Below are 24,277 nucleotides of genomic sequence, written 5' to 3' on the forward strand. Positions count from 1 at the left end.
TCAGACGTTATAGTGCTTTAGCATTTAAATACGTTTTTTTCCGTGAAGAAATTATTGTGGATAATTACACATACGTTATTGAATTTCTTTTTATATTTGTATTATATGTATGTTGCTTTTTAAAAATATATATATATAAAAATTGATCAGGCATTACCGCCAGGATAGTTTTAAGGTGAATCTATATTACATTTAGACATTTAGCAGACACTTTTATCCAAAGTGACTTACAAAAGAAGACCTGGAAGAAATCAGAATCAACAAAAGAGCAATAATATGCAAGTGCTATGACAAGTCTCATTTATCCTAACGCAGTACACATAGCAAGTTTTTTTTTTTTTTTTTTAATTAGATATCTTCTGTGGATCTGCTACAGCCTAAAAGAATGTGGTAATGAAAATCAAACTACCATTTTTGCTTTTAATATAACTAACATTAACTAAATTAGACCATTTTTAAGGAGGGTTTGCACTTGCGTTACAATTTGGTCAGTTACCAGTACCTGGATACACCAATAAACAGCATGGATTGCGAGGTTAATAGACTACTGAATATGTTGTTATGCTATGCTGTCTAAACTACGTCAAAAATAAAATTGTAAAAGCTGCTAAATCATATAGAGAATGTCTTAGTAAGCAGGAAAGGGCGCTAAATTTTGACAAACTAAAGTTAATAGGTTGTAAAGATACACACGAGCAGTATTAAGATATTAGCCTAATATTTCACCTACCTGACTGGAAATGATTAGAACAAACAGGAATGTTGTCAAAATTCTTGCCCTGTGTTCATCAGTTTTTTATAACTTTTGGCGGTCTATAGTACTCCAAGGCCCGGTTTCACAGGGTTTAGACTAAGCCAGGACTAGGCCATAGTTCAATTAGGACATTTAAGTAATTTTTTATAAATGTGCTTAGAAAAAAAAAAAAAACATTACTGGTGTGCATCTTGAGACAAAACAAAGGCACTGATATATTTTAAGATCAATCAGTGCAAGTTTCTTTCATCTGAAACAGCTCAGACTAACATATATCCCTGATAGCACACGTACATCTTGGAGACGTCTATTTGACGTCTGCAATTTACATCTGCAAGACATCTGGAAGACATAGTTTGCTCATCTGCAATATGTCTATTGGACGTTTCCTATCAGATGTCAGATAGACGTCTATTAGATGTCTTAAGATGTTTATGATTTAGAATGAATGTAAAACTGACATCTTACAGACGTCTGCCAGACGTTTGTAGCAGATGTTTATCAGATCAAGAGATCTTTAACAGACCCCTGATAGCACACAACCATCTTGGAGATGTCTATTTGATGTCTGCATTTACATCTGCAAGACGTAGTTTGCTCATCTGCAATACGTCTATTGGACGTTTCCTATCAGATGTCAAACAGACGTCTATTAGATGTCTTTAAGATGTTTATGAATTAGAATGAATGTAAAACTGACATCTTACAGACATCTGCCAGACGTTTGTACACAGCAGATGCTTTCCAGATGAAGAGATCTTTGACAGACATCTTGCAGATGTACGTGTGTTATCCGGGTTTAGTCTAGGACTAGGCTTAAGCCCTGTCTGTGAAACCGGAGGCAAATGTTTTTCCTAGTCTGACCAGTTAGTTAAGCCCAAAACATGACAATAATTCACCATTTTCAGCAGCAATAATCAGTAAAATATTTAAGTGTAGTTCAGTTCTGTGGCATTGTTTACATTTAGGTACGTGGCTGAAAAGTTTCAGTGAAAACACTCTAAAAGAAAATGTCAGCTTGATTTGGGGTAAATCTGGTTTCAGGGTTACTTACACCATCCAGGATGCACATAGAGAAAGTCATATCCAATGATTCCCACAAGTGGTTATCAGGTGGAACTGCAGGAGGATAAACAAAACATAGTTTTAGCCTACTACGCTGAACAGCACGTCGTCATAAGTCATAAGGAAAAGATAGCAGAACTCAAAACAGCGAAAGTTAGGCTAATGTTTTTGTTTGCCTTGATATGCGACGTATCCGTCCTTCATTTTTCTTCTTCTTGACTTTTTAGTGGCGGTTGACAAACAACAATATCCTTCCTTTGAGATCCCACCTGGAGTAACTTCCTGACATTTATCGATCATCTTACTTCCGTTCTTCTAAACGCGTATTGCCTGGCTTCTCAGGAGCGAAATAATCAGGAATATGATAAATGAATCGCAATGGATATACAGTACCTCTACAGAATGTTGTTAAGTCAGTTACACACAATAATGTTAGTTAGAAAAGCGTGTTTTCGCTGTCAGCGCGGATGTATCATCAGTTCAAGGTTATAAATACTCGAAAACCACACTCAACATTTTACACATTTTACTCTCCAAGATGAAAGCCCCCGTTTTACTTTTAAGCTTTTTGCTCGCAAAAGGTGAGTATTTAAAAAGCTTCTAAACTTTCGCTTTCACTTAATAGCTCTTTAAATTTAAGTTTAAGTGCTAAATACGTGCATTTACTTCATTGTTGAGTGATATTTACATCTGCCAGTTGTGTATTATCGTACTACCGTTTCCCACAAACAACTAGCCTACTAACCTTTTGAACGTTAATAAGTCTAATTAGCCGATTAGCATTTGTTTTTGTTCAAACTGCTTGTGTTTGTTCTCCAGGTGTGTTTGGTGTTGACGTGATGTCAGTGATGGAGGGAGATTCTGTCACAATACACACTGACCTTACTGATTTACAGAAATATGACCTTATAGTATGGACATTTGGTATATTTCGTATAGCTCAAATCAACATTGAGGTCAAAAAGGTATCTTTATACAATGATGTTCTTGATGGGAAATTCAAAAACAGACTGCAGCTGGATAATCAGACTGGAACTCTGACCATCACAGACACCAGAACCACAGACACTGGACTTTACGAACTGCAGGTCATTGGTGGAAAAGAGGTCCCACCCAAGAAATTCAGTATTATTGTTTCTGGTGAGTAGTTTTGACTGATTTCAGTGTATTGCAACATTGAACCCAAATCGAATACTAGTCACTAGCCAAGTCACACGTCATTTTGGTAGCTTACTATCCTTCTATCATCCTATAGCCTCTTGGAGACAAAGCCAAGCTAAATGTACAGTATCTGGTTTCTTTTGTAATGGGTAAAACGAGACGGGAGTCCCCGCCTGGTATGTGTAATTTGCAGAGTGTGACCCAGGGATGAGAAAGCTAGTGGAAATTTTTTGTTTACAAGGGTGATGTTTAGGACTTTTACAATTGCATTTTTATCTTTTAATTGGCACTTCTAAGTTACTGAGATGACATGGATGCTGGTAAATAGATCAACTGAATAATTTTGGATTTGTTAAGGCTGATTCATCTGTATATGTTTTCAATCTCTAGCTCCTCTGCCAGTTCCTGTCATCAGCAGAAACTCTTCTCAGTGTTCTCCACAAGGATCACCAGCATCCAGATGTTCATTGGTGTGTTTAGCGTTGAATGTGAGTCATGTGACTCTCTCCTGGTACAAAGGAAACAGTTTATTGTCCAGCATCAGTGTGTCTGATCTCAGCATCAGTCTCTCTCTACGTCTAGAGGTGGAATATGAGGATAAAAACACCTACAGCTGTGTGCTCAACAATCCCATCAGCAAACAAACTCAACATCTGGACATCAGCAAACTCTGTCAACCATGTTCAGGTATGGATATTAACTGATTTGTTCAGTTCTCTACTTTTTTCACTTGCACATCAAAAGTTATATTTGTTATGTCCATCTGATCTATTGTTTTATAGTTGATGCATCGAGTTTCAACCCAGACGGCTTATCCTTAGGTCATGTGGTGCTGATATGCATTAGTGTTGTAGTTCCTGTAATACTCTTGGCTGCATTTGGGATGTTCTGTATCTACTGGAAATATCGAAAAAGAGATCAACAGAGTAAGTTTGCTTACGGTTAACAGAGCAAGATGAGCTTTATTGTGCAAGAAGATAATTTTAAACTGTCTTTTTAACAATTGGTTTACTTCATTGTTTAAGTCTGTGGTTTGTGTTTAAACAGGCCAGACGCCTAGGCAAGACTACACTGAGATGGATAATGGTAAGACACTGCATTACTGCATCTAGTAGCGATATGGCAAAAAAATAATATTCATCTTTGATTTTTATGGCCCTACTAGCCCAACTAATATAAGTAAAAACAAGTAACCAGTCAGAACACAAAAAACATATGACCAGCAATAGAACAAATAAACAAAATAGAATATTACAAATGAAACAAACAGTGATTCTAATAAGTAAGGGGATAATGTACAGGCAGCCGGTAGTTATCGCAGAAATAAGCCCCGACAGTGTGATCTTGTATCACACTGAAGGGGCTTATTTCTGCGATAACTACCGGCTGCCTGTACATTATCCCGCTTATTACACGGCTACTTGCCACATAAGGAAAAAAACTGGACATGAATATGAATTTGAAACCTTTTATTGGCATATTTGTTTTAAATTAACATTTTTATCCTTCCGCGAAACGATATAGTACCACGTGACTAACCTTCAAACTATGTACGTAAGTAAGACAATTTAAATAGATTAATGTCGAAATTTTCCATTGTTAAATGTGGTTGTCCAGTGTTTGTCACAAGATGGCGCCAAACGGTAATCTTTGTTGGCACGGAGGGATTTTAAACATACAAGTAGTACCGGCTATGCGTTATTACTTTGGAGCGGTGATTATTTGAAAAGAACGAACCTGCAAATGTCTCAACTGACCAATCAGAATCAAGCATTCCAAAGAGCCGTGTAATAATCAGATATAAAATATAACACTATAGGAATGATATATACAAAAAAATATTCAGTCAAGAGCAGTGAGTATGGATGTAAACAATTATCAAGTCCATGATACAATATAAAAAAAAAATGAAAATGTACATTTTACAGTTAAATTGTTCTAATGCACTTTGAGAGTTCAAAATCAAGAGCTCCTGCCCATGTTCTTAACTAAGAAAATTTAAGTCATGGAATTGACTTCCCTCTTTTTTTTTCAACCCTCTTTTTATTTGTCTAGATTGCATTCGCACTGCTGTTTTATGAAGCCAAACAAATTAGAATATAATAATAGTAATATTAATAACAATAATTTTATTGTTATTCCTATGACAGTAATAGCCATATATTGTAAAGCAATTCCTCTGTAAAATAAGTAAAAATGAATATGTAATCACAGTACTTCTTTCCTAATTTCTACACTTTCAATTCAAATCAAGTTTATTTGTATAATGCTTTTCACGATACAAATCGTTGCAAGCTTTACAGAAAATTAAAGTTTCTACCATATATTTAGTAGTAGCTTACTAGTGGTGACTTGAAAGAGACATTTTAAATTTAGACTATATTAAAGTTAAACCGCCCAACAAACAAAAATGCGTCTCACTACAAATCTTTTGAAATGCCGTAATCATCTGCCGCGAAAATAAAGCTTTGCTCTTACCTTCTCAAATGTTAGACAAATAATATTGTTACATCCCTAGCAGTGAGTGATTCTTCTTTTTTTCCTTTTGTTGTTTGATTATCATTAATGACAGAGAGCAAAGGGTTAGGCTGCTGTCACTTTAAGACCTAACCCATAGATCTAATATACTAAAAACTGATTTTCTCCCTCCTCTGCTGTGGTTATTAGCAATATTGTACTGAATATTTACTCTCTGTCTAGGTTCTCAAGTTGATGATTTGGCTGAGACAGATGAACTGAAGATAGTATCAGTGAATGTGGGAGCCTCCGTCGTTCTAAACACTGGTGTTACTGCAATACAAAGTTTCGATGTGCTGCAGTGGAGGTTTGGTGATTTAAACGCAGACAGCACAAACCCATTCATTGTCTTTGCCAGACTTAATGAACAAAACAATTTCGATGGTACTGGTCACGATGAGACATTCAGACACAGAGTACAGCTGGATCAACAAAATGGATATCTCACAATTAACAACATCAAAACCAGAGACTTTGGAATCTATAAACTAAATATCTCCAGGAACGGGAGAAATGTGATCTCCAAGTCATTTATTGTCCGAGGTGAGTATAGCTACAACCTTTTAGTTGTATAAAGATCCAACAAGACTGTGAACACATGAGATGAACTGAAATGACCAATTCATTCTTGCAAATTGAACCTAATATGAGCTAAATCAAACAATCTTTTTTTTTTTTTTTTTTTTTTTTTTTTACAGATTCCTCAGAAAACGAAAAAAATGTGCCAGAGGAGACAACAACATTAATGACTGGAGATATTATTGCAAACACTTGTGTATAGTGACTGTTACATGATCCTTATTTATAGAAAACTTTTAGCCTATAATACTGTTAACCTGTGAAAAAAATGATTTTTGTTGTTTTTTGGTTATTTTACAGTTGATGGAACATGTTCCCACTAACCCTGATTTTGCCTTTTGTGCAGCTATTTCCGTTATGTATATTTGCATGTATGTTACATTGGTGTCAGTTTTACAGTTTTGAGTGTTAATGAACAAAACAAGATTTTTAAACGTTTTCCGCCCTCTAGTGGACAAACTGTATTTAACAAACTGTGTGTTTGTAAATAGTTTTAAAATGTAAATGAAAGGCTGCAATTCTGGCCTGAACATCATTTTAGCCTCATTGAGGACAAAATATGAATTTATTTTATTACTATTTAATAATACAATTTTTTAAAATGGTTCTTTTAAAATAAGTGTCCTATACATTGATGAAAAACAAAACTAGGATTATAATATACAAGGCAAACGCAGATTTGCTGTAAAAATGTGTAAATGTTAACTGTACATGGTAAATTAACTTACAGGAATTTACTGTTTTTATTCATTCCCCATTAAAATTATATATATATTTTTTAAAGAACAGAAAAAAATCAATAAATTGTTGACCCTGATTTGAGACCAAATGGTGGCACTTATTTTCTAATTCAATCAAAATTATTTACTGCCCAGATAGCACACATACATCTGCAGGATGTCTCCTAAAGATCACTTCATCTGAATAGCATCTGCTGTGTACAAACATCTGATAAATGTTCAATATTTTGTAAACGTCTGTTTGACATCTGATTGGAAACAACCTATAGTCGTATTTCAGAAGACCAAATACTCTTAACAAATATGTCTTGCAGACGTCAAATAGAGGTCTCCACATTACCTGTGCTAACAGGGTGTGTGTTCACACCTCCTTCAATAAAACGTTTTGGCATTTAGTTTTGACATTTTCATACCCTGATAGCACACGTACATCATGGAGACGTCTATTTGACATCTGCGTTTACATTTGCAAGACGTATGTATTTAAATGTTGCTCATCTGCAATAAGTCTATAGGACATTTCCAATCAGATGTCAATAAGACATTAAAAAAATGACTGCGATGTGTGGCTATGAGGGATTCTAAATCCTAAACATCTTAGAGACGTCTGCGTTTACATCTGGGAGACGTATTTTTGCTCATCTGCAATACGTCTATAGGACGTTTTCAATCAGATGTCAAATAGACGTCTATTAGATGCATTATCTGGACATCTGCTATGTATAAACGTCTGACAGACATCTGCAGGATGTCAGTTTTACATCCATTCGAAATCATAAACATCTTAAAGACATCTAATAGACGCCTATTTGTCATCTGATAGGAAACATCCAATAGACGTATTGCAGATGAACAAACACTAAAAAATACGTCTTCCACATGTAAATGCAGACATCAAATAGACGTCTCCGTGATGTATGTGTGCTATCAGGGGTTCGAAAACGGATAAATTATATCAAAATTCATTTTCCACATGTCTGCGGTCATTAGACATGACCCTTTCTGTCGGTAACCGGCTAAGTCTAAGTCTTAAGATGCTCGTTGTACATTTATTTTACCGTTACCGGTCTTCATTTACGTATAGGCATGAATTCAAGCAAACAGTCCATCCACCAGTCATTCATTTACCTTTACAACGACTTGCATAGCGTGGTACAGCCTAGCGTAGCGGTCAAAAAACTGTGTGCACCTTCCCTCCAGCAACACCTGTTACCTGATGGAAGGTTCCCACCTATATTCGGTTACAACTCAACCAAGAGTGACCCCTACTGGACATACATGTACAGTAAAAACCAAACTGGCTCTCTTACACTGCCGTTTGGTCAACCACACAGATTTAACACCACACCGTTAAAAAAAAAAACAAAAAAAAACAGGCTGAGTGAAGATTAATATTTTTGATATATATATTTCTTTGAAATGCGTTAGGTTGCATAGAATCCTAATAGGATCTGCCCTGTATAGTTAAAGAATCGGTTATATCTCTTGTCTACCTGTGAACCAAAAAACTAATTTTCCATTCCATTTTAAATTGAAAAACAAACTACCAATACATAGACGGACCCCAATATAGATTCAAAATAATATAGGCCCAATTTTATGCAATTTTGTATATTAGGCTACAGTCAAACCAAAATTGATTCAGACACCTTCAACATTTCTTACATTATCAGTTTTTTCGCTTTGGTTTAGAAAATGGTAAAATATGACAAGAAATCAAAGTTAAATTTATTTTGATAATGTCAGATAACGGATTACAATCAACCAAAAATTATGTTAGTATGACAATATTTACACAACTATCAATACTTAGCAATGATTAATTTAGTTCAGTCTGTGGTTTAAAAAGGTATCAATAGCAAAAAAAAAACTTAAAGCAAAACATGGTCAGGTCAAAGTATCTGAATAATTTTTGGTCCCAGATTTTTTATCAGTTTTACCACAGCCACTTGCCAACAACACTTACATAAATGAACTATAGTGGCCTGCACACACTAGTAAAAAAATAAAAATAAATATCTAATGTCCAAAATAATTTTGGGTTTGACTGTATAATGTGTTTTGTGTTTAATTTTCAATTTCTTTTCAATTAAAAAAAAAAAAAAAAATCTTACACCTGAAGAATACTGTTGGCCAATGTTTGTTTTGATGTACAGTACACTCACATGAGATGAAGTGTCTTAGAAAAAGCTATTTTCAACACAAACATTGCCTATACCTAAATTATAAACAATGCACATGTAAAAAATACACTTATTCCTTTGTAACTCTAAAAAAACTATGTTTAGCAAAAACAGGTACAAAAGAAAAAGACAGATGCATGTTTTAATAGTGACTCAGTGTAGGACTGAAGTTGATGTCTGAGTTCTTCTTTTCTGTTTAGTTTTCCTGGATGTGATTTCGAACCCCAAAACAATAACAGTAGCCACACCCACCAGAGCAGAAATGACCAATTGGATTACAGCCTTAGTAGTGTCACAACAACAGACACATTCTGAGTCTGAGGGGATAAAAGAACAATAGATACATAAAACAATTGATAGTATGCAGTCGGTTTACATAAATAAATACTCATATTACCTGGATGTTTCTGACAGAGATCACCAATGTCCAAATGTCTGGTCTGGTTGCTGATGGGATTGTTGATCACACAGCTGTAGGTGTTTTTATCCTCATAGTCCACCTCCAGATGTAAAGACACACTGGTGCTGAGATCAGACACACTGATGCTGGACAATAAACTGTTTCCTTTGAACCAGGATAGAGTCACAAGACTCACATTCACCACTGAACACACCACTGAACAAGATGATGATGATGATGATGGTGAAGAGCTAATGACAGGAACAGGCAGACGAGCTGGAAAAGATGAGAAGCATTTTGAAACATTGAAAGATTGTAGATTTTAATTTCAAAAAGGAAGTATTCATGAGCTGTTCATGAGCACCTCACTTATGAATGGAATTGTACACTCAAAAAATAGATGTAGATGAGTTTGTTTCCTCATGGGTGCCGTCAGAATGAGAGTCCAAAAGGCAAAATCACCATAAGTAATCCAATAAGTAATTCACAAGTAATCTACATGACTCCAGTCCATCAGTCCATCTTGTGAAGTGAAAAGCTGCATATTTGTAAAAACAAATCCATGACACCATTGCTTTTGGCCACAATATGAGTCCATAATCCATAATAATGGTCATTCTGACGGCACCCATTCATTGCAGTGGATCCATTGATGAGCAAGTAAGTTCCCATGAAAAAACTAACTCATAGATGACCTGAGGGTCAGTAAATGTTCCACAGATTAAATTTTTTGGCTGAACTATTCCTTTAAATGCATGCAGGCCACATTATAATTGATATTTATAATATTCGTAATTTATATGTATAGGTTATATTAAGCAGATGCTTACAGTTGAGGACAAAAGTTAACATCGCTCTTTTGGAATCTTCAAAATGTTAATTATTTTACCAAAATAAGAGGGATCATACAAAATGCATGTTATTGTTTATGTAGTACTGACCTGAATAAGATATTTCACATAAAAGATGATTACATTTAGTCCACAAGAGAAAATAATAGTTGGAACAGTTAAACTGCCCACTGTTCTTCAAAAAATCCTTCAGGTTACACAAATTCTTTGGTTTCCTAGCATTTTTGTGTATTTTGACCCCTTTCCAGCAATGACCGTATGATTTTGAGATCCATCTTTTCACACTCTGTCCAAAAGTCTCTTAATGCATTGTTTTTCCTTCTGAAGCATCGGTGAGCATTTGAACCATCTGTAATAGTTGCATAGTGAGTCCCTCAGTTGTCTTCAGTGTGAAAAGACAAATCTCTAAATCATACAGTCATTGTTGAAAATGGTTCAAACACACAAAAATGCTCAAAAACCAAATAATAATTAACATTTTGCAGATTCTGAAAGGGGGGGCATGTGTGAACGTTTGACCTCAACTGTATATGACAACAGAGAAATGTATAAATTAGTGCCAAATACAAATCTTGAGTCTGTAATTCTTAACTCACCATAAACAGTGACGTTGAACCTTTTCCTTAACATCTTATTTCCAATGATCTGTGCTTCATAAATTCCAGAGTGATCGCTTCTGATGTTCCTGACAGTGAGAGATCCAGTCCGTGGGTCCAAATGCAATCTGTTTTTGAATCCTTGGGTACTTCCAGAAACAGAGATGATCTGAGCTGATCTGTTGACTTCAGCCATGGGAGAGTCTTCGGCTCCGAATCTCCACAGAATCAGATCATCTTTTTTTATTTCAGTATAAGTCTGTAGAGTGGCAGAATCTCCCTCCATCACTGACACTGACTTCATTGCATCTATCTCGGATCCAAATGCACCTGAAGATCAAAACAGCAATGGTTTTTCAGATTGAGAACTCATAAGAAACTTTCTGTTGGTTCAACGTTTTTAATTGAATACTTATCTAATTAGTAAATCATTTTAATCGATTTTAATCTTACTGACAGAAAAACAAAAACCGAGATTATGGCCCACCCCAGTCACCAAAAAATAATAGGGTAATATTAATTTCAAACAATGCAAAGCCTTAGCTCATTTTAACAATAGCCTTTTACTTACCAACAAGACCGATCAAAGACAAACAGGACAAAACAAGTTCATGGACCATTTTTAAGCTGCTCGTCCAACATTCAGTAACTCAAAACACAATGACAACAATCAAAGTGGTGCTGCAGGATGTGACACCTTAGTCGGCATGCAAGCTGTGGTTGCAGAGGTTATGTTGGAATATGCACGCATCATGTATTTTTATATAGACAGCATAACACTTCTTTTTGGCAGAAAGCTTTCTAACACTGGAAGTTAAAATGGTATTTTTTGCTAAAATAAAATCAGACAACAGAATATTTGAGTGAATGTTGGGTAATTTTTTTGTTCAAGAACCACCTGTTTACTTTGCAACAAATGAAACCACATTTTGTTTCAGAAAAATATATGAAACCACAGGTTTCACTTTGACTCACAAATTGTCTTACATGCAGTGAATTACATTTATTTTCTGCGTGAGAAAAAATTTTGCACTTTCTGAGGATCAGTTAAAAAAAATTTAACCAAGTACCATTCTGTCTACTTATACCATTATCAAATTGCAACAATAGATCTTTGAGTTTAAGAGAATATGATAAGGTTATATGAACATTTTGAGGATTATTGTGCTGACTTTGTTGTGCATTTGGCAAATGATGCTGCTTTTAAATTTACTTTGCATTCACATATAGTAGTACTTGAAATCCCCAGAGTGTGTGAGAACAGGGCAGAACTCCTGCAGCATTATTACATCGAAACAAAACGTGAAATGCATTTAATTTGACATCTAATTTAGGTTGTTCTTAGTTCTATCAAGTGAGGTTGAATCAGGCTATTGGCATTCTTGCACTTCTGTAGACTGCAGAATTTCGCGTTTTCTAGCGATATCACAGGTTAAACAAAACATTGCAAGGTTCTTGCGCATAGGCTATTTGTGTTTTTCGTACCCTACACTGTTTTTTATCGAAACGTAACTTTTTTTTATGACTGAGATCATTTAAGTTTACGAGGGACACAAATATAGAAATGCAGGACGGGGCTTTTCCTAATTGTTATCCCCATCCACCTCAGTAAACCTATCCAAACAAACTTCTCTGAATAAGGAAGTTTACGCCGAAATTCGGATATGGGTTCTCTGCAGAGCAACAGTTGGCGTTTCTGACTTTGTGGATATTTTCAAACTGCTGGTTGTTTCCTAATCATGCAATGAAAATGACCCCCCTCCCTCCTTCCTAGCCCTCACTATAACATCATCCAATAGGGTAACATGGTCGGAAAACGCCCCTCTGTTTTGGCTTCGCCCACCGATTTGGTAACTCCCCGCTATTATTTTCTTGGAGAGACAACTTAGGGATCTTTAGAGACTTTCTCCGAAACGCGATTTTCACAGAAATTATAAAGAACAGTGACCCCTTTGTCAGTAAAAGGTGTGTCTCCAATGGGATTAAGTGTCTTTTAAAATCATTTCCAATTCCGTTAATTCAGAAATCCGTCGTGAGCTGCGACGGGACGATTGACAAGGAGGATTAGGAGCAGAGCTCCACTTTCCATATTTTTCACTCATTTTATTCAACCCTTTTCCTCATTGATATGAAGATATTTGTTTTATTAATATTACGACACATGCAATGTAAGTATCGGCTACTGTTTATGCTATGGCAACAGTTTCGTTTTAGATTTGATACGACAGAAACAAATATTGCGTTAATGTGAGGGAGAAAAAGTATCTAAACTGTTTTGTAGTAGATCAGATAACAGTTTTGTCGAAATCTGTAGACCTTGACCTGGGTCTAAACAGTAGCCTATAGGGCGTAACTTCACACAGTAACTCCTGCAAGCAAGAACAGCCGTGTCACCATTAAACGAATTCGTTTTCTGACTTAAACGTACCTTAAAGCCGCTCAGAGAATTCTAATTTTGTTTTAAGATGTTTAATTTACTACCTTAAGAATCACCAGACGTTTCACCGATTGGAAATTGCATTTTACAACGAGCATTCTATTCAAATGTTTACTTCCTTAATGCACTCGTGTTTCCTTCTTAAGCATCAGTGTATGTTAACCCCAGTTGTATATGAGCACTACTAGATCAGATTGATCTTTAAAAAGAACAGCGAGCAGTTTAACTGCACAGGACAAAGAAGAACAACCAGCCAATTTGCAAAACATAGAAAAGGCAGTGGATCATCCACATAACACACACAAGTCAAAATAACATAATAATCTGAATAACCACTATTTGTTCTGCAGTTGTGTTTGGTGCTGAGACTGTTGCAGTAGAATCAGTATCAGTGATGGAGGGGGATTCTGTCACTCTACATACTGGTGAAAAACAGAAAGAAGATCTGAAAGTGTGGACCTTTGGACCTGATACTGTCATAGTTAGGGACTCTGAAATTAAGATGCTTACAGACAGATTGCTGGTGGACCAGTCGACTGGATCTCTTACCATCAAGAACATCACAGCTAATTTTTCCGGAATATATAAATTAAACATAGTCAGGAAGAGCTTGTACAAGACATTTAATGTTACAGTCTATGGTGAGTAGCTCAAGTCTTTCAATTGTTTGAAAAAAAAATCTTTTTTTAAAGGATAACTGTTGCCAAAATGCAACCTGGGTGGTTTTTTTACTGTAAACGAGACAAACTTATATCTAAAAGCATAATTACGACAGACGAGCCGTTTTTAAGATTGACCGTGATTTATTTTTGTGGTCAGTGGCCGGTGAATGGGAGAACTAGGGGCATGTTTTTGAGCGCATCAAAAGCGATATTTTTACAATACTAAGAAGGCTCGACACACCATGAAACTTTGCTTGAAGTATCGCCTGGGTCTCTACACATGAACTCCAGCATTGAGAACATTGTTTGTGTACACAGAGTTTACTAAAAAGAAAGGTTTTGAACAGCTCACTTACACTGTTTGAGTCTCCGCTCGCAGCCGTCTTGCCATTCAAGAAGTAAAAAAACATCCCAGGGTGCATTTTGGCAACAGTTATCCTTTAAAGCTTGCATTTAAAGAAATGGTACTTTCTTTTTAATTTAATATTTGACTTCTTGAAGGTCTATGATACGTTAATCAAGTTGTTTGCCCTAGTAATCTAAGGGCGGTTGTAGTGTGTATTTTTATTTTGATTCTTACTCTTCCCTCTAGAACCGTACACTATCACTTAATTGTTAAGTGTGTTGTGATTTAGACTAATTTATGAATATGATTTTTTTATTTTAGATAAACAGTAGATTTACAAATAAATATGATTTATGTGAAAATTATATTTTGACTTTATTATCTCATGTTTTCCAGCCCGTCTGCCAGCTCCTGTCATCAGCAGTGACTATTCACAATGTTCTTCCTCATCATGTTCACTGATGTGTTCAGTGGTGAATGTGGGTCATGTGACTCTCTCCTGGTACAAAGGAAACAGTGTATTGTCCAGCACCAGTGCGTCTGATCTCAGCATCAGTCTCTCTCTACCTCTGGAGGTGGAATATCAGGATAAAAACACCTACAGCTGTGTGCTCAACAATCCCATCAGCAACCAGACCAGACATTTGGACATCAGCAAACTCTGTCACACGTGTTCAGGTACGGTGCTGATATATTAGTCTCTTTTTTACCAAGCTGATCTCTGTTGGTCATCTTCATGTACATCAACAGCGATCTCAGTGGCTGATCACACAGAACACATTTTTCCATTCCAGTGTGCTTCTTTTCCATTTTTTTTAAACACATGCTAACCACATGTGTATGACCATTGCACAAAGCGGTGTGGTGGAGTGGAAAATCGCATGGAAAAACTCTTAATGTGAAAAACTCTTAAAGGGATAGTTCACCCAAAAATTAAAATGTAATGTTAATCTGCTTTCCCCCAGGGCATCCAAGATGTAGGTGACTTTGTTTCCTCAGTAGAACACAAACGACTCCAAAATTTCCGGAATCCAGCTCAGCATCCCACACGTTGCATGTGTACGCGTTCATATATGCAAACGCCGGAAGCGATCTTTCGCATGTATACGACCGTCATTGTTTACACGGTGCACAGAGATTGTGGGTATAGCGGCTATTCAAAACGGTAATTACTTGCGCTTATCCTGATTGTTCAAACTGATTTAAAGCTAAAAGACGTTTGCTTGCGCGAACTCATCCAGGACTCTTCGTTTGTGTTCTACTGAAGAAACAAAGTCACCTACATCTTGGATGCCCTGGGGCTAAGCAGATTAACATCACCCAAACATTTTTGGGTGAACTATCCCTTTAACTCTGCTCCAAAACATATAAACTAGCATAAATACGTTCTGTGTGAGCAGCCTATTACTGATTCAGTTAGAGTAATGATACGGTCTCTTTTCATTATAGCACTTTATATTGTCCGCAGGTTATATATGGCTGGTTTGCATTTGTGCTCTGGCATTGGTTGTGGCAGTTTTCTCTGGTGTTTTATGGTGCTATTACCACAAGAAGTCTAAACAAGCAGTTAATCAAGGTATGTGTTACCTATCGCTAAATTTGCAAAAAAAAAAAAAGTTTTAATGTATTTCTCTTTAGTTCTTTAAATAAAGTCTATATTTTTATACAGGCCAACCTGACGGTGATAAACTTGTTAGCCTGATTAATGGTGAGATAATTTAACTATCACTCCTGTGTTTATGTGTCTGATGTAGCTTTATTCTGTTCACTGAGACAACAAACATCCTTACAAAGATCTCTAAAGTTATAACGTTAGTTATGACAAAGTTATGACAAATGGCTTTAGTTAACTAAGTAATGTGATTATTGTTAAGGTACGGTACCTGGGAATGCTGGGGATGGCAATCAGCCGAACATTGGTAAGATGCCATATTATTGAATCTCTCTGCATGTGTTCATATAAATCTGCACACAAGACATTATTATTGACGTCTGTTTTCAGCAGGTGCAGAAACACCTGATCAGGAAAGACATTCACAAAACAGTAAGTTACCACACAACTAATAAATCTGAAGGTTCCCAGCTGGGTTTATTTGGCTGATATAAGAACATTTACATTAATTCATTTTGCAAAGCAACTTAAAGTGTTTATAATATTAAAGTTCAGAAAAGCACAACAATAGTGAAACCTGAGGTAACCCAGTGGATAATCAATGCAACTACATACCATTAAGACTTTAATAAAAAGTTGTAGAATTTCTATGGGAAGAAAAAAAATATTTTTGAGTGCAAACCAGTCAAACCAAAATATTATTCCGACACCTTCAACATTTCTCACATTATCACAGTTTGTTTGCTATTGTTTATAAAATGGTAGTAAAATATGACAAGACCTCAGAGTTAAACTGTCAAAACAAATTCATCTTTGATAGAAGGGTGTGTAATGAATTACAATCAACTAAAAATTCTGACAGCAGCTATCAAGACTTTGTTGACCACTTACCAAGCAATGCTTAACTTTGTTCAGTCTGTGGTGTAAAAAAGTTAGCAATTGAAGAAAAAACACTTAAGCCAAACAAGGTTAGGTCAAAGTGTCTGAATAATTTTTGCCCAATTTTGGAGATTTTTTTTTATATAATATGTCACAGTTTACTTTATTTTGCTATCCTTACTTGCATATAAATGAACTATAGGGTCCTGCACCCCCTAGTAAAAAATGTTAAAAATTATATCTGGTGTAATTTTTGGTTTGACTGTAAATATATACACTGACCAAAATAATATATTTTCATGAGCTGAACTCAAAGATCTAAGACTTTTTCTTTGTAAAAGTCAATTGGCTTGCTGACTGAAGGAATGTCCCCCAGAACTGTTGCTCGTGAATTGGACCATAAGCTGTCCCCAAAGGCGTTTTACAGAATTTGGCAGTACATCCAACCCGCCTCACAACCATAGACCATGTGTAACCACACCAGCCCAGGATCTCCACATCCAGCATCTTCACCTCCAAGATCAAATGCTCACAGTCGATGGTGTCTGGCACTTAGGAGAGGTGCTCTCTTCACGGATGAATCCCGGTTTTCACTGTACAGGGCAGATGGCAGATCAGCTCATGAAAAATGGGGTCAAAAAACAAAAGTGTTGCTTTTATAATTTTGGTCAGTGTATGTAGGGTCACTTGCTTTGCCACTGAACCTTTTTTGATTCAAAACTCAAGATAATAAATAGTAGGATAGCATAAAAATTCTACATCAAATTCTGGTTTAAATATTGACTCTCCTTTCACCTGTTTGCATTTCACATATTGTGCTGTGGTTTTGCTAATTAATCTCTGAATAACCATTTCTATTTATTCTGCAGTTTCATCTGGTGATGAGCCAGATGCAATAGAATCAGTGTCGCTGATGGAGGGAGATTCAGTCACTGAACATACCGGTGAAACACAGTTGAACAACAGTAAGATGCTGTATTACTGAATCTCTCTGCATGTTTTTGTGTTCATGTAAATCTGCATACAAGACATCATTGATGTTTGAAGGTTTGAGTTTACCAACTGAGTCTGTTTGGCACACATGTACATTTACATTGATTCATTTTGCGAAGGAACTTAAACTCTTAAAGCACAATGGCACAATGGCAAAACCTTAGGTGACCCATTGGATAGTCAATGTGGCCAGATACCTATAAAAAAGTTGTGGACATTCTGTGCCAGGAAAAAAATAATCAAAATGACTTTGAATATGAATTCAAATTCATCCTTTTTGAATTTCTGTAATAATAATAATAATAATTTCCCTGAAGCCATTAGAACTAATTAGACGTTTGCACATGTGATTTTCTTTGGTCAGCTGTTTTTTTAAAGTATAAGCTGATGATTTTTGGCCAATGTCTTCAAACTGCAAACTTTAACCAGCAGCATCACCAAGATCAATCAATACTCGTCGCAATGACTAAAATTTGGAAAATAAGTAAAAAGAGGTTTGTTAAAAAAAAAAAAACACTAAGTTTGATCTCTGTCTTTTTTCCCAGGCAATTATATCGAGAAAGACGAAATTAAATTAGTATCGGTGAGGGTGAAAGACTCTGTCACGCTACCCACTGATGCCGCTGAAATACTGGAAAATGAGCTGATACGGTGGAAATTTGCTGATTCCAGTGTAAAGAAACGGGCTGAATTTTCTGTCATAGCTAAGTGGGATAAAACAAAAAATGAAGAATACCTATGTAATGAAGAAAGATTCAAAGACAGGTTGCAACTGGACCACAATACTGGATCTCTCACCATCAGAAACATCACACCTAAACTCTATGGACATTACAAACTACACATCATCAGTGAGGGACAAAAGATCTCAAAGACGTTCAATGTCGTTTCTCATGTGAGTAGGTTGAGTCTTTCAGCTGTCTTAATAAGATATGTAACTGTTAAACTAGGGGTTTGCGATATGGTGATCTGCTTTTAAAAAAATATCGCTAAAAATATCAGTAAAAGGTCTGGTGCCTCTGTTTAAATACTACTGTACAACGCAACATACATTCACATAAAATGTTAACTCAGCGGGAGAGTTATACTCACAGGACACTGCACGTATTCGCAATCACAGAAGTATGTTGTTTTCATGTGTTTTAAATTCTTGCCAGTTAAACATTTTATTCATGTCACATGCTGTTCTGAAATGCGCTTTTGCCTAAAGCGTGTCCACAATAAAAAGGCAAACGCCACCTTGGCCTGTATGTTTTTTTAATTTATTATTATTATTATTATTATTTTATATTTTGTTACCTAGTAAGGCATTATTTTTCAAATAAAAATGATACAACATGCATAATAGTAAAACCAACATGACAGAGTATTATTTTTTTTTTTTGCCATATCGCTCACCTCTATGCTAAAGTGTTTAGTATTGCAAGTAAAAGGCATTTTTTTTTTTTTTTTTTTTTTTTTTGATTGTTAAGGACATTAGCCTCTTTTCTTGTGTTTACCTTTGCTTCTTTGTTTTCTTAAAGGACCCAAGGGAAAAAACAGAGGTCCAGAGAACTGCTAGTGATCCTAGAAGAATACACAGCTTGTAAACACTAGACAATTATCCACATTTCAATTCCAGTTCCATTGCCAAAACATAGTTCAACTTTTTAACAGCCATCTACAGTCCAAAATGTATCTTGATGACAAAATTAAGGTTGCATGTGCAAAACAGAAGAACTATTACCATGCTACTATAGAAGCCCTAACGGGCAAAAATGGGATTTTGCCAATTAAATTTCATTGTTTCCCCTTTGCATTTTCCTGTATTATTCTTTGGCTGGCAATATCAGTTGGACTAGACAAAAATGTGGTGGAATAAATTTGGTTAATATAGCTTCTGAGAAGAAGCAATTGTTAAACATTTCCACGGTATGTAACTGTTTTGCAAAACAAAGATTTTATGTATTGTACTGTATAGCTATTAAAACATTTCTACAAATTTGTAAAAAAAAAAAAAAAATGTGAAGATTTGACACATTGCATATGTTACATTATATAGTGTTTGCTTTAATATTTTAATTTTTAATATTTATGTAATCTGCCCATTTCTGTATGTAAATATGAATGCATGAATTCCACGAGGATGGTTGTATTTATATATATATATATATATATATATGTGTGTGTGTGTGTGTGTGTGTGTGTGTGTGTGTGTGTAATGTTTTTTAAGTAACCTGTCCAGTATTCTAAAACCAGCAATGTGACTTTCCACAATAGAGGAAAAAACAAGATAACATGTGCTCTAAGATAAGTGAGGGCTTATTTATTAATAGGATTAATTATTTATTAAAAGGATTTATTTGTTTCTATTAACTTAAATTAGCAAAATGTGCATCTAAACATAAAATAAATCTTAAATCTAGATAAAATGTAAGAATTCTTAAAATAATTAATTTAACTATATTTCAAAAACAGCACTTCTTTTCACACAAAATATTAATTACATTTTAAGACACACAGATATCTCTTTTCTATTTCCTGCAAGAAAATTTTCATGTCCTCTACTCTCTAAAAAAAGTGGAAAGGAAGGGAGCATGAATTTGCTCTTCATCCCTTTCACCTTCATAAATCACGATGTTTATGAGTCTTGCATTGTGACAGCCAACAAGGCATGTTCCTCCTTCATCCTTAAGATCTTTGGCAGTTGAATCTTCCCAGCAAGGGGGTGTTGGTTCTCCTCCACCAACTTACATGCCAGCAAAATATTTTCCATCACCGCTGAGTCCTGTGTGCAATATTGCAACAAAAATGTAATTAATGAAGTGCTGCTCATAAACACCTTTCTGAAACAGGAAAGGTAAACACATAAACATTTCAATCAATACATAAACGTTATCTCTACATACCTATGCTGGGGTTTTGTGATGAAACACCTTGCTCAAGAGTACAACATAAATATCATTTTTTTTTTTTTTTTTTTTTTTTTACCACACTCCAACCAAACACCAAGGCCAGTATAGGTGAAGGTTGTTCTGTCCAAGCAGAAGCCATGCAATTCTACCAAATAAAGCCCTGATTAAAAACTTAAAAATGAACATGCTACTGCTCAACTGGAACCAATGCCTGACAGACTACATCAGCCCTTGCAGGCTGATTGCCATGTAAATAGTATTTTTATACTTGTTTTAATATTTGTACTGATTAAAATTAAGTAATGTAAAACAGAAACCTATAAAAATAAATTTTAAAAAACCTTAAGCAAAGTATGTGAAATTCAGACTTCCCAAAGATTTTACAACACAAGAACATATTGAATGAACAATATATTTTTAGTTTTAAAGGCTAGAAAGAAATGACTGACATGCAAAAACATAAAGGTTCAACAAGCACAATGTGTTTTTCACACCCACAGTACTATAATTAAAATAATTTACTCACATACTTTCTTCTTGCACTGCATTTGTAAATGGTCATACACCGATTTACAGTGGGCACAGTAGTACATTTGGCAGCACTGTACATCTCTGGATAGACAGCGGGGATCCTGTCCTCGCAAAAGAAGTGTCTGACGCATCTGTGCAAGTTAAACAAATACTGAAAAAAAAACCTATGACTAAATAAAAACACTACACATGCTAAAATGTACCATGGGGGATGGGAGAATGCTAGTACTTATTAGCTCTTAAATTACGCCAATAACTCCCGATTAATGTTTTAATGGGTCAGAACATAACAATAACATTAATAGTCATGTCGAGACAGCGATAAATGTAAGATTTAGATTTTATATACAAATCTCAAATTTCAGTATATCTTTAAAGTACAGTTCAGATTTCTTACCATGCATACAGGTTGTACATTAGTTTGAACGGACTGTACCTGCATCTGGACCAATGACGTATAAAACCCCGCCCACTAGATCCAGCGAGATGGAGCTAGAGCTCTAGCTCTATCTCCTCCTATTTGGCTCTGCAGCGAGCACCCTCTTCGCTAGGCGGCGATGTAAGACGTATGCCTACGACAAGTTCCTGACAGCGGGTTTTCTGTATGCGGAATCGGATATAGCCTAATGTTTTCCCAGGACTGAAATCAGCTTATCAAGAATATGGCCCTCAAGAAGAATATGATTCAATTCAATTCAATTCAAGTTTATTTGTATAGCGCTTTTTACAATATAGATTGTTGCAGAGCAGCTGCACAAAAGTTTTAGGCTACTACAATATATTTAGTAGCTTATTAGTGGTGAATACTGTATGTTGAGTTGATGTACATATGATATAAATATTAAATCAGTAACTGTGTAATTAAACAGATGATGAACACTAATTGCAATGGTTATGTGCTGTAATCAAACTTGTAGGAAAATTATGTAGTGCTGTATGTTGTTTCAAGGCTGGCATCATCTGCGGTCCTCTGAGGGGTTGGCATCATCTCTTCATCTGAATCCGGGCTGAGTCTTGTGTAAATCCTAGTTACCACGGGATGGAAATCCCGTGGCAGAGACAGAGAAACAAAGAAATAATTAGCGTAGCTGCTGTTCCAACTTCCGACCAAACAAAAATGATGGTTTAGCCCAAGCTGAAGAATATTAATGTGCATTTGATCAGATGTAACTGAAATTACAATGTTAAGAGATACATTATGTGAATGCTTGGCTAAAGAGATGAGTCTTTAATCTAGATTTAAACATAGAGAGTGTGTCTGAACCCCGAACGTTATCAGGAAGGCTATTCCAGAGTTTGGGAGCCAAATGAGAAAAGGCTCTCCCTCCTTTAGTGGACTTTGCTATCCTAGGTACTACTAAAAGTCCAGAGTTTTGCGACCTTAGGGAGCGTGAGGGATTGTAGCGTAGTAGGAGACTAGTTAGGTATGCAGGAGCTAAACAATTAAGGGCCTTATAGGTAAGAAGTAATATTTTGTAAGTGATACGGAACCTAATAGGTAGCCAGTGTAGAGACTGTAAAATTGGGGTAATATGATCATATTTTCTTGACCTGGTAAGGACTCTAGCAGCTGCATTTTGGACTACCTGTAGCTTGTTAATTGAAGAAGCCGGACAACCACCTAGTAGTGCATTACAATAGTCCAGTCTAGACGTCATGAATGCATGAACTAACTTTTCTGCATCAGAAACAGGTAACATGTTCCGTAGCTTAGCAATGTTTCGAAGATGAAAGAATGCTGTTTTTGTAACATAGGAAATATGATTTTCAAAAGACAGGTTGCTGTCTAATATAACACCCAGATTTTTGACTGTAGAGGAAATAACAGTACATCCATCTAGTTGCAAGTTGCAGTTTAAGAGATTCTGTGTACTGTTTTTTGGTCCAATAAGTAATATCTCAGTCTTATCTGAATTTAACAGTAGAAAATTATTGGTCATCCAGTCTTTCACATTTTTAACACACTCTGTTAACTTTGCTAAGTTAGAAGTTTCATCTGGTCTTGTTGAAATATATAGTTGAGTGTCATCAGCATAACAATGGAAACTAATCCCATATTTCCTAATAATATTACCGAGGGGTAACATGTAAATTGAAAATAGTAGAGGACCTAGGACAGATCCTTGTGGCACTCCATACTTTACTGGTGTTAGCTGCGATGACTCCCCGTTTAAATAAACAAAGTGGTAGCGATCGGACAGGTATGATCTGAACCATCCTAAAGCCTGCCCTTGAATACCTGTATAGTTTTGTAATCGATCTATGAGTATTTCATGATCTATAGTGTCGAACGCAGCACTAAGATCAAGTAAAACTAGCAATGAGACGCAGCCTTGATCTGACGCAAGTAGCAAGTCGTTTGTGATTTTTACAAGTGCAGTTTCTGTGCTATGGTGGGGCCTGAAACCTGACTGAAATTCTTCAAAGATATTATTATTTTGCAAGAAGGAGCACAATTGAGCAGACACAACTTTTTCTAGGATTTTAGACATAAATGGAAGATTAGAAATGGGTCTGTAATTTGCCAGTTCACCAGGGTCTAGCTGTGGTTTCTTAATTAGAGGTTTAATAACCGCTAGTTTGAATGGTTTTGGGACATGACCTAAAGATAACGATGAGTTAACAATATTAAGAAGCGGTACTTCTGCTACAGGTAACAACTCTTTTAGTAATTTAGTGGGTACAGGATCTAATAGGCATGTTGTTGGTTTAGATGTGGTGATAAGTTTATTTAATTCTTTCTGTTCTATAGTTGTAAAACACTGGAGTTTTTCTTTGGGTGTAATGACTAATGTTGAAGTATCAGTTGCTGTAGTATCTATATTAGTTATTGTATTTCTAATGTTGTCTATTTTATCAGTAAAGAAATTCATAAAGACGTTACTATTAAACTGTGCAGGAATATTCAGGTCAGGAGGTGTTTGGTTATTTGTTAATCTAGCCACTGTGCTAAATAAAAACCTTGGATTGTTTTGGTTTTTTTCTATGAGTTGGTGGATATACTCGGCTTTAGCAGCTTTTAAAGCCCGTCTATAGCTGGACATACTGTTTTTCCATGCAATTTTAAAAACTTCTAA

The 24,277-nt window shown here is 35.7% G+C and overlaps 2 protein-coding genes across 2 annotated transcripts; one reads left to right on the plus strand and one right to left on the minus strand.

Annotated features, from left to right (window-relative positions):
* The first annotated feature begins 1,927 nt into the window (after positions 1 to 1,927).
* LOC141339188 (SLAM family member 5) lies at positions 1,928 to 6,866 on the plus strand. Its single transcript, XM_073844820.1, has 7 exons — positions 1,928 to 2,400; positions 2,639 to 2,959; positions 3,371 to 3,667; positions 3,763 to 3,906; positions 4,028 to 4,066; positions 5,681 to 6,040; positions 6,196 to 6,866. Exons 1-7 carry the CDS (start codon positions 2,358 to 2,360, stop codon positions 6,276 to 6,278), a joined length of 1,287 nt encoding a protein of 428 aa, XP_073700921.1. The 5' UTR covers positions 1,928 to 2,357; the 3' UTR covers positions 6,279 to 6,866.
* A 1,680-nt stretch (positions 6,867 to 8,546) lies between these two features.
* Positions 8,547 to 11,171, minus strand: LOC141337806 (SLAM family member 5-like). The gene is made up of 3 exons (XM_073843394.1): positions 10,847 to 11,171; positions 9,388 to 9,675; positions 8,547 to 9,310 (listed from the first exon to the last, which is right to left on the minus strand). The coding sequence occupies exons 1-3, from the start codon at positions 11,148 to 11,150 to the stop codon at positions 9,153 to 9,155; spliced, it is 750 nt and encodes a 249-aa protein (XP_073699495.1). The 5' UTR covers positions 11,151 to 11,171; the 3' UTR covers positions 8,547 to 9,152.
* Positions 11,172 to 24,277: the final 13,106 nt, after the last annotated feature.

This window comes from Garra rufa, chromosome 7 (genome assembly GCF_049309525.1).
Source record: "Garra rufa chromosome 7, GarRuf1.0, whole genome shotgun sequence".
Classification (NCBI taxonomy): Eukaryota; Metazoa; Chordata; class Actinopteri; order Cypriniformes; family Cyprinidae; genus Garra; species Garra rufa.

Excerpts from the sequence above, each read along its gene's own strand:
- LOC141339188 (XM_073844820.1), top strand. The coding sequence starts at position 2,358 with ATGAAAGCCCCCGTTTTACTTTTAAGCTTTTTGCTCGCAAAAG. Across the intron at positions 2,960-3,370 it reads ATTCAGTATTATTGTTTCTG|CTCCTCTGCCAGTTCCTGTC; the intron begins GTGAGTAGTTTT and ends TTCAATCTCTAG. Across the intron at positions 3,907-4,027 it reads TCGAAAAAGAGATCAACAGA|GCCAGACGCCTAGGCAAGAC; the intron begins GTAAGTTTGCTT and ends GTGTTTAAACAG.
- LOC141337806 (XM_073843394.1), bottom strand. The coding sequence starts at position 11,150 with ATGAAGTCAGTGTCAGTGATGGAGGGAGATTCTGCCACTCTACAGACT. Across the intron at positions 9,676-10,846 it reads GTTCAACGTCACTGTTTATG|CTCGTCTGCCTGTTCCTGTC; the intron begins GTGAGTTAAGAA and ends CATCTTTTCCAG. Across the intron at positions 9,311-9,387 it reads GAAACATCCAGGTAATATGA|AATGTGTCTGTTGTTGTGAC; the intron begins GTATTTATTTAT and ends CCTCAGACTCAG.